General features: G+C 45.2%; 1 protein-coding gene across 1 annotated transcript in view; it reads right to left on the bottom strand.

Moving 5' to 3' along the window:
* Positions 1–9,384: 9,384 nt before the first annotated feature.
* Positions 9,385–14,726, bottom strand: part of LOC128869572 (ephrin type-A receptor 4a-like) — a 100,053-nt gene continuing 94,711 nt past the window's right edge. Inside the window, exon 7 of the mRNA XM_054112147.1 lies at positions 9,385–10,631. Coding sequence (XP_053968122.1) covers positions 10,527–10,631 — 105 coding nt within the window. The 3' untranslated portion in view covers positions 9,385–10,526. The remainder of the gene's footprint in view (positions 10,632–14,726) is intronic.

The following is a 14,726-nucleotide window of genomic DNA, read 5'->3' as shown; positions in this document are numbered from 1 at the left end:
CACTGCCCTCAGTGCCGGCACATCACACTGCCGCCACTAACAACACCTCAACGATAAGGAGCCCCCAAGAGCAACACAACTCCCTCTCCAACCCACAATCCTCCTGCTCCTACCTCAGTGCGGGGACAAACCAGCAGCTCTTGTTCCCCCGCACAGTCTGCTCTGTGTATCAGACCGTAGTTCCTCGGAACTTGCCAACTGTTCAATGCAATTCTTGCAGTGGCTGGTGTCATTTTCGGAGGTGCTCCGGCCTGCACACCACCCGTGAGTGGACACGCGACTATGTTGCCCCCTGCTGCAGAACTCTGCACCCGCAACCGCCCCCCGTGGCGCGGCCATCAGACAACATCAGGCCACTACCCATTTTGCGGAACGCACAGCAGGACCAACGCAGACAACATCACGCATCCCTCCCCCCGCGAATTACGACGACACTCCCGCGAAGCTTCAAGCTTCTGCAACTGAACTGCAACGGACTCACGAGCAAGATTGACGAGATAGTCGACTTCATGAGTCGGTTCGGAATCAAGATAGCTGCGGCCCAGGAGACAAAACTGCACGCTAGCTCCCCCCTGATTACCAGGGACGGCTACAATGTGCACCGAAAGGACCGCGAGCGAGACAACGGTGGTGGCCTAGCGTTCATAGTACACCATTCAGTGCAGTATCATCTCATCGATAAAGGCATCGACCGCAGGGACAGCACCTTAGAAGGTCAAGGTATAGCTGTCCGGTCAGGCGATGCCGAGCTCGAAATAAATATTTACATACCCCCTTTCACCTGCTGCCCGGCAGGATATCTCCCCGATATTGGTGCGCTCATCAGGGGAGAAAACCGATTGGTAGTAGGTGACTTTAACGCGCATCACGATCTTTGGCATTCAAGCCTGCCAAATGATCGTAGGGGACAGCTATTGGCAAAGCAGATAGACGATTCGACGTTCAGCACTGTAAACGACGACGCCCCCACTAGTGTAGTGGGCAATTGTAGCAGCTCGCCTGATATAACAATTGCTAGCGCTGGCCTGATAAATAGCATAACCTGGCGACCTATGCTATCGCTTGCATCAGACCACTTGCCCATTATCATCTCGATCGAGAGACCTGCCGACTTTGTTTTCGCGGATCACCGGTCATACATCAACTTCAACAAAGCTGATTGGACCAGATTCGCGGAATTTACTGAGGACATCTTCGCAGCCCTACCCACTCCCACCGATGTGCGCGCTGGCGAACGCGCATTCCGCAAGGCGATTACAGCCGCCGCGGCTCGCTTCATACCTGTTGGACGGATCCGGGAATTACGTCCCAATTTCCCAGGCGAAGCAGCCGTTATGGCAAACGAGCGTGACCGCCTACGCCAGGCCGATCCCGGGAATCCTCGTATAAAGGATCTCAATTCGGAGATCCGGCAACTGGTCACCCAATACAAGCGGACCAAATGGGTAGAGCATCTGAAGTCCTGTAACTTCACCTCTGGTGTGAGCAAGCTCTGGTCCTCCGTAAGATCCCTGTCGAACCCGACGAAGCACAACGACAAGGTGGATATCACCTTCAACGGTCGTACTTCGTCGGACCCGAAGAGATGCGCGAGCTATTTTAGCCGGCTATTTATACTGCATCCTCCGGTCGACAGATCTAAACGTTGTGCCACCAGACGGTTGCACAAACTGCCATACAACAGTGCACCGCTTGCTTTCACCAGCGATGAGGTTCAGGGGGCCATCAAACACATGAAACCATCAAAAGCCATTGGCCCTGACGGACTAAACATGCTGATGTTGAAAAAGCTGGGTCCATTGGGAGTAGAATACCTCACAAAGGTCTTCAACCTGTCCATGCCCACTCTCATCATTCCTGATAAGTGGAAATTAGGGAGAGTGGTCCCACTACTGAACCCTGGGAAACCCGCCAACCAAGGGGAGTCTTATCGTCCGATAACTCTCCTTTCCCAAGTAGTGAAGACTCTTGAAGCCCTTCTACTCCCACTCCTCACTGAACACCTGACTCCAGCCCCACACCAGCATGGTTTCCGGAGAGTGCACAGTACCACCACGGCACTCACCGTCATAAACACCCAGGTAAACCGCGGACTAAACCAAAACCGCCCCTGCGAAAGGACTGTCTTAGTGGCGTTGGATCTAAAAAAAAGCTTTCGATACAGTCAGCCACGCCACGCTAATAGATGACATTTTACAGTCGACACTCCCGCCAGGGCTGAAGGGGTGGACCGCGAACTACCTGAGTTGTCGTCACTCGTCGGTAATATTTCGAGACCAAACCTCAAAACAGAGAAAAATAAAGCAAGGAGTACCGCAGGGTGGTGTCCTTTCACCCTTGCTTTTTAATTTCTATATTTCGAAACTCCCCCAGCCACCAGAGGGAGTCTCACTGGTCTCATATGCCGACGACTGCACGATAATGGCGTCGGGCAATGACATTGATGGCCTATGCTCTACAGTACACGACTACCTCGCCCGCCTTTCTCACTTCTTCACTGCGAGAAACTTAAAACTTTCTCCCACTAAATCCACGGCGACCCTTTTTACCACCTGGACAAAGGAGGTCAAGCTGCCACTTCAGGTGCACGTCGATGATACCCCAATACCGACGGTTAACAACCCCAGAATTTTGGGAGTCACCTTTGACAGCTTGCTCTCCTTCTCAGCGCACACAACCGCTATTGCAACGAGAGTACAGAATCGCAACAAGGTCCTCAAGTCGCTCGCCGGCAGCACTTGGGGCAAAGACAAAGAAATGTTGCTGTCGACTTTCAAAGCAATAGGCCGACCGGTTCTTAACTATGCCGCGCCTGTCTGGTCGCCTGGAACCAGTGATACGCAGTGGACGAAGCTCCAGACCTGCCAGAATACTGCCATCAGGACCGCGACAGGATGTCTCATGATGTCCCCTATTCAACACTTGCATGACGAGGCGCACATGCTCCCTGTTAAGGAGCACAACAAAATGCTCGGCAAGCAGTTCCTGCTTGGGTGTCACCGTAGGTCTCACCCATGCAGACACCTGCTCGAGCCTGAGCCACCTCCCAGGCACATCAGGAGACACTTCCTCAACTACGTGGACGAGATCCAGGACAAAACGGACAGACCACTCCAGGATCAGACAGGCCATTAACGACATTCATCGGGAGACCCTTACCACCTTCTTAAGCTCCCGACCCCCGAATGCCGTTATCGGAGTCCAACCACCACCTATCGCAGACGAAGAGCTCCAGCTTCCCCGAGAGTCCCGCGTAACCTTGGCACAATTTCGTTCTGGATACTGTAGCAGGTTAAACTCCTACCTATCCAGAATCGACCCCGACATACTAAACATATGTCCGGCATGTGAAGACACCCCGCACGACACTAACCACCTTTTCATATGCCCTCTAAAACCCACTCATCTAACACCTCTCTCCCTCTGGACCCAACCCGTCGAAACAGCCAGTTTCCTGGGCCTACCGTTAGATGAGCTAGACGAAGACGACCGGTAATTACACTACACTGACAGGGCGAAGATACTGCTACAACAACAACAACAACAACGACGCCCCCACCAGGGTAGTGGGCAATTGCAGCACCTCGAAGACCGAAGACATCTTAGCCGCTCTCCCCATTCTTATCGATGTGCGCGCAGGCAAACGCGCATTCCGCAAGGCGATCATAGCTGCAGCTGCTCATTTCATACCCGCTGGGAGGATCCCGGACGTACGTCCCAATCTCCCAGCTGTTCTGGCAAACGAGCGTGATCCCCTACGCCAGGCCGATCCAGGGGATCCCCGGATAAAGGATCCGAGATTTTTCCGAGAAAATTCCGAGATACGGCAACTGGTAACTGAACATAAGCGGAACAAGTAGGAGGAGCATTTGAAGTCCTGCAACTTCCCCTCTGGTGTAAGCACGCTCGGGTCCCTGTCGAAACCGACGAAGTACAACAAGGTATATATCACCTTCAACGATCGTGTTTCGTCTGATCCGAAGAGATGCGCGAGCTACTTTAGCCGGCAATTTAATTTGCATCCACCTGCCGACAGATCCAAACTGACACACAACAGTGCGCCACTTGCTTTGTCCAGCGATGAGGTTCAGGGGTGCCATCAACCACATGAAACCTTCCAAAGCCATTGGCCCTGACGGACTTAACATGCTGATGTTGAAAAAGCTGATTCCATTGGGAGTAGAATATCTCACCAGGGTCTTCAATTTGTCTATGGCCATTTTCATTATTCCTGACAAGTGAAAATCAGGGAGAAAGGTCATACTACTGAAACCTGGAAAACGCGCCAACCAAGGAAAGTCCTATGGTCCGATAACTCTCCTTTACCCAGTAGTGAAGACTCTTGAAGCCCTTCTACTCCCATTATTTAAGAACCATCTGACCCCAACCTCACACCAGCATGGCTTCCGAAGAGCGCATAGCACCACCACGGCAGTCACCGTCATTAACACCCAGGCAAACCGCGGACTTAACCAAAACCGCCCCTGCGAAAGGACTGTCCTAGTCTGACTGGCGTTGGATCTAAAAAAAAAAGCTTTCGATACAATCAGCCACGCCACGCTTATAGATGACATTTTACAGTCGACACTCCCGCCAGGGCTGAAGGGGTGGACCGCGAACTACCTGAGTGGTCGTCATTCGTCGGTGATATTGCGAGACCGAACATCCAAACAGAGGAAAATAAATCAAGGAGTTCCGCAGGGTGGTGTCCTTTAACCCTTGCATTTTAACTTCTACATCTCGAGACTCCTCCAACCACCAGAGGGAGACTCCCTGGTCTCCTACGCTGACGACTGTTCGAGAATGGCGTCGGGCAATGACATTGATGGCCTTTGCTCGAAGGTAAACGACTACCTCGCCTGCCTTTCTCACTTCTTCACTGCGAGGAACTTACAACTTTCCCTACTAAATCCACGGCGACCCCCTGGACAAAAGAGATAAAGCTGCAACTCAAGGTGCAAGTCGATGACACACCAATTCCGACGGTGAACAACCCCAGTATATTGGGAGCTACCTTTGACAGCTTGCTCTCCTTCTCGGCGCATACAACCGCTATTTCAACTAAAGTACAGAATCGCAACAAGGTCCTCAAGTCGCTTGCCGGCAGCAATTGGGGCAAAGACTAGGAAATGTTGCTGTCGACTTTCAAGACAATAGGACGACCGGTTCTAAATTATGCTGCGCCTGTCTGGTCGCCTGGAACAGGGGATTCGCAGTGAACGAAGCTACAGACGTGCCAAAACACCGCCATACGAACCGCGACAGGATGTCTCATGATGTCCCTAATACAACACCTACACGACGAAATCAATATGCTGCCTGTGCAGGAGCATAACAAACTGCTCAGTAAGCAGTTCATGCTAGGGTGTTACCGCAGGCCTCACCCATGCAGACATCTGCTTGAGTCTGAGCCAGCTCCCAGGCATGTCAGGAGGCACTTCCTCAACTACAAGGAAGAGATCCAAGATAAAACGGACAGACAGCTACTGGATCGGACAGTGCATAGACTGACCATCAACGACATTCATCGGGAGACTCTCATCACCTTCTTAAGCTCCCGACCCCCGAATGCCGTAATCGGAGTCCAATCACCACCCATCGTCGACGAAGAGCTCCAACTTCCGCGAGAGTCCCGCGTAACCTTGGCACAATTTCGTTCGTGATACTGTATCAAGTTAAACTCCTACTTATCCAGAATCGACTCCGATATACTAAACATATGTCCGGCATGTGAAGACACCCCGCAGGACACTAACCTCCTTTTCACATGCCCCATCAAACCCGCTCATCTAACACCCCTCTCCCTCTGAACCCAACCTGTCGAAACAGCAAGTTTCCTGGGCCTACCGTTAGATGAAGACGACCGTTGATTACACTACATTGACAGGGCAAAGTTGCTGCTACAACAACAACAACAATTCATATGCCCCATGAAACCGACTCACCTAACTCCCCTATCCCTCTGGACGCAGCCTGTCGAAACAGCACGTTTTTTGAGCCTAACGCTAGATGGGTTAAACGAAGACGATCGGTGACTGTAGGTCCCTCCATTTGTGGAACAACATCAAGACGCACACTACAAATAGGAGGAGGAGCTCGGCCTAGCACTCAAAAAGGGTGTACGCGCCAATTATAAAGAACTTTTCAGAGTTTTTTATTTATTTCACTGTCTGTCTGAAACAAATTTCCAAAATATGTTTTTTTGTCGCCAATGCTGTAGCCTACCTCCTGAAGGTCTATAATTTGAAGATATGCATTGAGAAATAATAGAAAAGATACCTCTCCATATCTGCTCGATGTTCTCGTATGAGGAAAGGCCGAAATCACCGCAACCCGAGAGAGCAAAACAATAAGAAATTGCGAGGACACAACCCTGCGCAGCAAAAAAAGGCAAAAGCAGAAATATGTGAGTGCAACGAGTTTAACGCGTAACCGCATGAATGCATGCATTTAAATATGCTCAATCAATCGTCAATGAACTGGCTGAATGACTTCGGTGAACAAAAATCCAGCGGGTATTACCATATAACACCAGCTCTGCAAGTATTTGATGCGGAACCTGGTGGTGGCGGTAGAGGAAGAGTACAGTAGGCGCTGTATTAGTAAAGCCAACTGGCGGTCTTGGTTTCACTTAGTGGTTCTGGTAAACGAAACTTAGCACGAAGAAAATGTTTTCAGCTGAAAATATAACCAAAATAACACATTTGATGGAGATCCCCATGAGCACCATGTTCTTTGGTAAAGGCGAACACTTCTATCGTTAACTTAGTTTTCATTTTTAACTTATTTTATTTAAGTCTGGATTTTACTTTATGTTATTTGTTAGTATGGTAGCTCTTCAAAAGATGTGTGGAAAACAAAACATGCATTCTTGGTATAATATTTAAAACCACGCAGGTTTTTGGTTGTCAGTGTTTGTTGTTTTGTAAAAGAAATCAAACATTTTTGTTTTGTAATATAAAAAATGTATTGCTTTTATTATATATATTCTATTAGCAATATTCGTTTTGTTTTCGATTTCCTAACGATTACAAAAGTTAAGTGCAAGAGTATTATATCCATTACAATCGACAACCGTTAATCTGGTTCAAGGATTCTGAAATCCAAAAGCCGAGTCACACAAAACATTAGCAATTAAAAAAGTGAGAGGGCGCACCATCCAAATCGAAATGAATCTTTAGTACAATTTTTTAAAATTGGATTACAATACATTTGTATTCAAACTATAAGAGTTTGGGGAGCACTCTGCTGATCGACAAATTTAATAAATCGGGTGGTTTGAAAAATGTTTGTTGGATTACCGCTGACGGACTGCACTTTCATTTGTTAAACTATATACCGTTTTCTAATACTGGCATATTCATGTAGCAAAGGATTAAAAAATAATCAAACCGCGAAACGGTTATAATCAGCCACTCAATATTGTACACTAAAATATTACATATAATATTTTACACCAAATTAAAACCTTTTTTTAAAAACATTTTGTTTATTCAAAAAGAACTTTAATTTCTATAGCGGAGCTTTAGAGGTATTACATTAAATTTTGAAAGGCTTAAATAACTTACTATATTATAATTTTATTATCTTTTATCCTAAATTTGTCGCTTTTGCACTTTTCCACTAAGCTGCTAGTCCACATATTGCTTCGACCAGGTCATATAGGTATGAATATGTAAATATGGAGATCAAACTGATCTTACAAAGCATCCGCAATACAAACAATGCAAACTTAAACTCATCAGTATCATTGTAAAAGCGTGTTTTGAGTCAATTCTGTTATTTTACAATTTATAAATATCAGCCACTGATTTTAACACTTTTGCTTGAAATGTATAGATCTCAGTCGACTTAACATTTGAAAAATATATTCATTGCATTTATGTCTAGGCTTACAATATATATCATTACTTTCAGAAGTGCTCAAATTACAGCGGTGCATATTCAGTCGTTGGCTAGCATGTTTCCAAAAGATTTATTGGATGTGGTGTATATTATAATATTGTACGTTATGCTTAGCGTATAAATATTTAATTTGCTTCGAATCCAACATAGTGGGTTAATATACAAAACCACAAGGAAATTTATTAGTATCGACTCTATTAATTTTCCTAAATTCTATTTTCCTATTTCAGAACACTATTGTTTTACTAGAATTTTATATTGCTTTAGTTTCCAGAAAGTCCACCATATATTGTAAAATCAGATTCTAATAGAAGAAATTGGTCGTCCTAACTGAGTCAGTGTTTTCTATGAATTTGTCAAATATTATATAAAAAAGATAAAGCTCAAGATTTACATATTTATAGATTCAACTCGGACTCAATTTTAAATTAACTCGAAGCACATTGTATACGAAATCGAATTTCAAATATATAAGAAATGTAACTAATATTGATTAAAATATGGACCAGTAAAAGTTTTCATAGACCATAACGACAAGCTTTTGCTTAATAATACAGATCTGACTTTAGAAGAAAAATTAAAATTCGCGTTTGGTTGTTTTACAGAGAATTCGTGAGATAATTAGCATAGATTTGATTTTCCCAATAACGATTCAAAGTTGTTGTGTGTAGAATTTTCAGAAAAACGATTCACGAATGGAAGATTTTGATATTAAAAGACATCAGAAAAATGTACAGATGCCAATATTCATTTATTTTCTTTGATATGCTTTTACTAGCGGCGTAATGGACTGACTACTACTACTGTATTCCCATGGCAGCCTTTTCTATATTAGCAGAATGACGTCGGCTTTTCCCGACCAAGACTGCCGTCCCAGTAAACTAGTTCTCTGTAGTGCACGGTACCTTACCCCTCATCTACAGTCACAGGAGGAAGTCTACTCCAAATACTTCTTTTCAGGGTTGGTATCGATGCGCCAGATGGTGCCACCTTAAACCCTGCTCAGGCCTTAAAACACATAGCGAGTGTTCCCAGGGGGAATACTGGTGGATGTCAGGTTCCGAGATACTCTGGTCTGACACACGGAACAGACTGTGCGGGGGACCAAGAGCTGCTAGTTTGTCTCAGCACTAGGGTTGTAGCAATAGGGGCCTCCCAGGCACGTCAGGAGGCACTTCCTCAATTTCCGTCGATGAGATCCAGGGCAAAACAGATCAACAATTACTGGATCGTATAGTGTACAGACAGACTATAAACGACATTCATGAGGAGACACTTACCACCTTCCTATGCTCTCGACCACCGAATGCCGGAATCGGAGTGCAACCAGCACCCACACCAGATGAAGAACTCCAGCTACACCGAGATACCCGCATAACCTTAACACAATTACGTTGTGAATACTGTAGCAGGTTAAACTCCTACTTATCCAGAATTGACTCCGACATACTAAGCATATGTCCAACATGTGAAGTCACCCCGCGCGATACGAACCATCTTTTCACATGCCCATCAAACCCACTCATCTAACACCCCTCTCTCTCTGGACCCAACCTATCGAAACAGAAAGGGCTTGTTCGAGGCACGTAATAAAAGCGGCAATACTGCTGCACTGATGACAATTTGCAACACTGTTGCAATTGCTCAACTGATACTCTTCTGATGTTCGGCAAACAAAAAAATTTTGATGCCGATTTATTTGTATTCGCGCGCAACATTTGCCGAATTTTTGACACCTCGAACGTGAAACTTTTGATAATGTTGCCAGAATTTTACTTCGAACGTGATACCTTCACAAATCATGCAACACTGCGGTTGTGATTGAAGCTCGAACAAGCCCATAGTTTCCTGGGCCTACCGTTAGATAAGCTAGACGAAGACAAAGCTATATTGCACTGATAGGGTTTAGTATGCTGCTACAACAGCAACAACAACTGACTACTACAACGAGTGTTATACTTAGTAGTTTCATACAAAAAACAGTCGTATTTTTTTGCAACTTCATCATTATACTAATATAAAAACCTCCTCACACGTATGAAACAATTTTGTATGAAAATGTATTTTCTGCACGAAGCGAGTATTTGGAGTAAATTAAAAAAAAATTAGAAATAAAAGGCATTGACCCCTACCAAGGTAATCTTTACAATTACATAAATTACCTTTTCTATCAATAGCTCTTATTTATAAATTATTGCAACTTCCTTATTGCAAAACAAGGGAAATTGCTCCTATATTGCGCCGTAATTTAATTGAACTAGGAAAAAACATATAATATTTGTATCAGTAAAGAAGTATAAAAATATACCGATTCTATTTGCAGTAAATTTCAGTCAATGAGAAAAACTCGAAGTTACAAATATCTATCAACACCTCACAATCCGGTTTTTTTTTTTTTTTTGTGAACAAATATTTAGAAAACTTACAATGACTTTTTTGGCGTAAACTAGTTTTTGAGGAGTTAATATGTTTTTAAAGAAACTGGTTGAAAAGAACTCCACACACGCGAATTCTTCTACCATATAAATATTTATAATTAGTAAACATATTGTTTTGAACGATTTTTTCTCACAATAATAATGCTGTATTTACAATAAATAGGTCTACGAATATAATAAGTCTTAAATTATAGTATCCAACTGTCTGGCCTGGTGTAAGATCTTTTTTTGATGTCCCACTAAAGTTATACCCATATCAGATAATTGCTGAGCCGTTAAGCGGGAGATCTATAAAAAGGAAAAAATTAATACAGGTATTACTTGTTATCTATATATATCCCACTTTCTTTATCGCATTTGTTCTATGTTGCTGCTGCTGGATCATTTCGCAAATAAAATTTTAATAACACAACACCAAAAGGTATAAAAATTTGCAAGAATAATTGCAAAATATAACAAATACCATAAATAGTGCGAACTGTAAACTAAATGTAACTATATATATGTATATAAATAGCTAAATCTATGCAATTACCGAGAGTGCTCATATTAATATAAAAAAGGATATACATTTAGGATAAAATAACTCAACCTTATGGTTGTACTGAATATACTTATTTATTATATTTTTATGTTATCAAATAGATTTCCAAGAGGAAGTAAAATTCTTAACATGATACCCATAGCAAAATTACGGCTTCCATTGTATATCGCGCTTTCTGTGATTTAATGCGCCATTTCCATATGGTCACCAACCATTTGGGAAACAACTTTGTAAAATAGATTTAAACGGTTCTCCTTCTTCCTAACATTAAGGTTTGTATTCGATACCGTATGTAGCGGACAGAATTTTGAGACACGAGTCATGACTTTACACTTTTAACCTTAAACTAAACATTAGCGCTTTCTGTGATTTAATGCGCCATTTCCATATGGTCACCAACCATTTGGGAAATAACTTTGTAAAATAGATTTAAAAGGGTTCTCCTTCTTCCTAACATTAAGGTTTGTATTCGATACCGTATGTAGCGGACAGAATTTTGAGAAACGAGTCATGGCTTTACACTTTTTAACATTAAACTAAACATGAGCATAATCCCTACAACTCCATAGCCATACTCTTTAAGCATTGGAAGCAGAAGTAACTAAATAACATCAGTTAACAGTTCGTTGAAGTTGGCGATATCAGCACTACTACACCAGTACCGACGTTTGCCCTATTTCGTTCTAAATTTGTCTTGGCCCATGCAAAGATTTTGTCAATGTGTGATAGTATTAACACCACTTTTCTTTCAGCTTCACGCTTTATGTTCGGCTTTGTCACAAGTAAATCAATGTTCTTCTGATCTTGCTTGGCAGAGGTATTTCTTTTTACCTCATCCGGTGAGTTCGTCAACGTTTTAACTTCGGTCTTTCGTTGCATTTATTTAGGAACGTTATCGAAATCCCCAAATATTTTGCTGCAGATGCACGTGACATTTTTGGACCTTCATGGCGTGTGTATAGGAAAACTGCTTCAAATCGTTTTTCACACACGGAACTTATTCTGTAAAAACAAAATTTCTCACAAAACTAACAAATTGCTCAATGCATATCGCGAAAAGGATATGCTTATTTAGCAATATTTAAGTTTTTTATACCGGAATTGTAAATGTGAACCTAGTCGGTCATCATTCCCATGGCAGCCGCTTCTACGTTACCGGGATGACTCAGGTTTTTCCCGACCAAGGGTTGCCGCCCTTAAACTAGCCCTGTCTAGTGTACCGTACCTCACCACCAATCTATCGTCACACGATCAATCCTACCTAGCAAGTGTGCTCCAACTACTTCTGTTGTTGTAGCAGCATAAACATTCCCCATATTTACATACGGGGAATGCTGCTGGGTTGACAGTCCTTGGCCGGATATAAATCCGGGTCGTTTCGGTAACGTAGAACCGACTGTCGTGGAAACGTCCAACTACTTCTCTTCAGGGCTGGTATAGAACCCAACCCTGGACCAGATGTGTTCTATTCCATTCGAACATATTCGAACTCCACCTCGGTTAGGAGCAATAAGTACAACGGATGGTGCCATCTTTAGACCTGCTCAGGCCTTAAGACACATAGGGAGTGGTCCACACGGTATGTGTCTACGTATTGCTCTCGCCACCAGACGGCCCCTGCCTCAACGGCTTTATCGTCAAATGTGCCGCCACTAACCAAACCTTAACGGTTAGGAGCCCATCGGTGCAACACAACTACCTCTCTGACATAAAACCCTCCTGCCCCAATCCCAGTGCGGGGACAAACCAACAGCACGGTTTCTCGGGACCTGACATCAATGAAGTGGAACTCTTGCCATGGCTGGTGCCACTTTCGAAGGTGCTCTGGTCTGTTCACCACCCGTGAGTGGACACGCAGTTACGTTGCGCCCTGCTGCACCCCGTGGCGCGGACGTCCCTCATCATCAGGCCGCAACAACTACTGTGGATTGCACAGCAGGCCCAACGTAGGCAACTTCATGCGTCCCTCACTCCCCGAGCTACTACGACATTACCAAGAAGCTTCAAGTTTCTGCAATTCAACTGCAACGGATTCACGAGCAAGGTCGACGAGATAGTTGACTTCATGAGCCGACACAGTATCACAATAGCTGCGGTACAGCAAACCAAGCTGCACGCTAGGTCCTCTCTGATCACCAGGGATGGCTATAACGTGCACAGACACAATCGCGAGCGCGACAATGGTGGTGGCCTAGCGTTTATAGTCCACCACAGTAGTGCAGTATTGTCTCATTTATGAAGGCATCGACCGCAGGGACAGTACCTTAGAATGTCGAGGCATAGCTGTCCGGACAGGCGATTCTGAGCTCGAAATATATATTATTTACATACCCCTTGTCACCTGCTGCCCGGAAGGTTATCACCCTGGTATAGGTGCGCTCATCAGAGGTGAAAACCGATTGGTTGTAGGTGACTTCAATGCGCTTCACGATTCTAGCCTGCCAAACGATCGTAGGAGACAGCAATTGGCAGAGCAAATAGACGATTCGACATTCAGCACTGTGAACGACGACGCCCCCACCAGGGTAGTGGACAATTGCAGCAGCTCGCCTGATGTAACTATAGCTAGCGTGGGTCTGATAAATTGCATAACGTGGCGACCCTTGCCCATTATCGTCTCGATTGAGAGACCTGCCGACTTCGTTTCCGCGAACCACCGGTCCTATTTTAACTTTAAAAAAGCTAATTGGGCCGGCTTCACGGAATTCACTGAAGACACCTTAGCCGCTCGTCCTATCCCCACCGATGTGCGCGCAGGCGAACGCGCATTCAGCAAGGTGCTCACAGCTGCTGCGACTCGGTTCACTGCTGCTGGAAGGTTCAAGGATATTCGTTCTCATTTCCCAGCTGAAGCAGCCAGCTTGGCCAACGAGCGTGACAACCCACGCCAGGTCGATCCCGGGATCCCCGCACAAGGGATCTTAATTTGGAGATCCGGCAACTGCTAGATTAACATAAGTGGATTAAATGGCTTGAGCACTTCAAGACCTGTAACCTCACCTCTGGTGTGTGGGTCTGATGCCTCCACGGCTACTACTCCCCCTGATAGGCCGGCACCACCAAGCGCCACCACAACCCACACCTCCACGGTAAGGAGCCTATCAGAGCAACCCAACTCCCTCGACTTAGCCCATCCCCTTCCCTCCTGCTCCAACCCCAGTGCGGGGACAAACCAGCAGCTCTTGGTCCCCCGCACAGTCTGTGCCGTGTGTCAGACCGTAATACCTCGGAATCTGGTATCAGTCAAATGCAATTCTTGCAATGGCAGGTGCCATTTTCGGAGATGTTCCGGCCTGCGCACCACCCGTGAGTGGGCAACTGACTACGTTGCCCCCTGCTGCACCCGCAACCGCCACCCGTGGCGCGGACGTCCCCCATCATCAGGCCGCAACAACTACAGTGGATTGCACAGCAGGCCCAACGTAGGCAACTTCACGCGTCCCTCACTCCCGGAGCTACTACGACATTACCAAGAAGCTTTAAGCTTCTTCAATTCAACTGCAACGGATTCACGAGCAAGGTCGACGAGATAGTTGACTTCATGAGCCGACACAGTATCACAATAGCTGCGGTACAGCAAACCAAGCTGCACGCTAGGTCCTCTCTGATCACCAGGGATGGCTATAACGTGCACAGACACAATCGCGAGCGCGACAATGGTGGTGGCCTAGCGTTTATAGTCCACCACACAGTACAGTATTGTCTCATTTATGAAGGCATCGACCGCAGGGACAGTACCTTAGAATGTCAAGGCATAGCTGTCCGGACAGGTGATTCTGAGCTCGAAATATATAATGTTTACATACGCCCTGTCACCTGCTGCCCGGAAGGATATCACC

The sequence above is a fragment of the Anastrepha ludens genome, chromosome X, assembly GCF_028408465.1.
Source record: "Anastrepha ludens isolate Willacy chromosome X, idAnaLude1.1, whole genome shotgun sequence".
Classification (NCBI taxonomy): domain Eukaryota; kingdom Metazoa; phylum Arthropoda; class Insecta; order Diptera; family Tephritidae; genus Anastrepha; species Anastrepha ludens.
The sequence above is the reverse complement of the archived record's forward strand: the minus strand, read 5'-3'. Positions and strand labels throughout refer to the sequence as shown.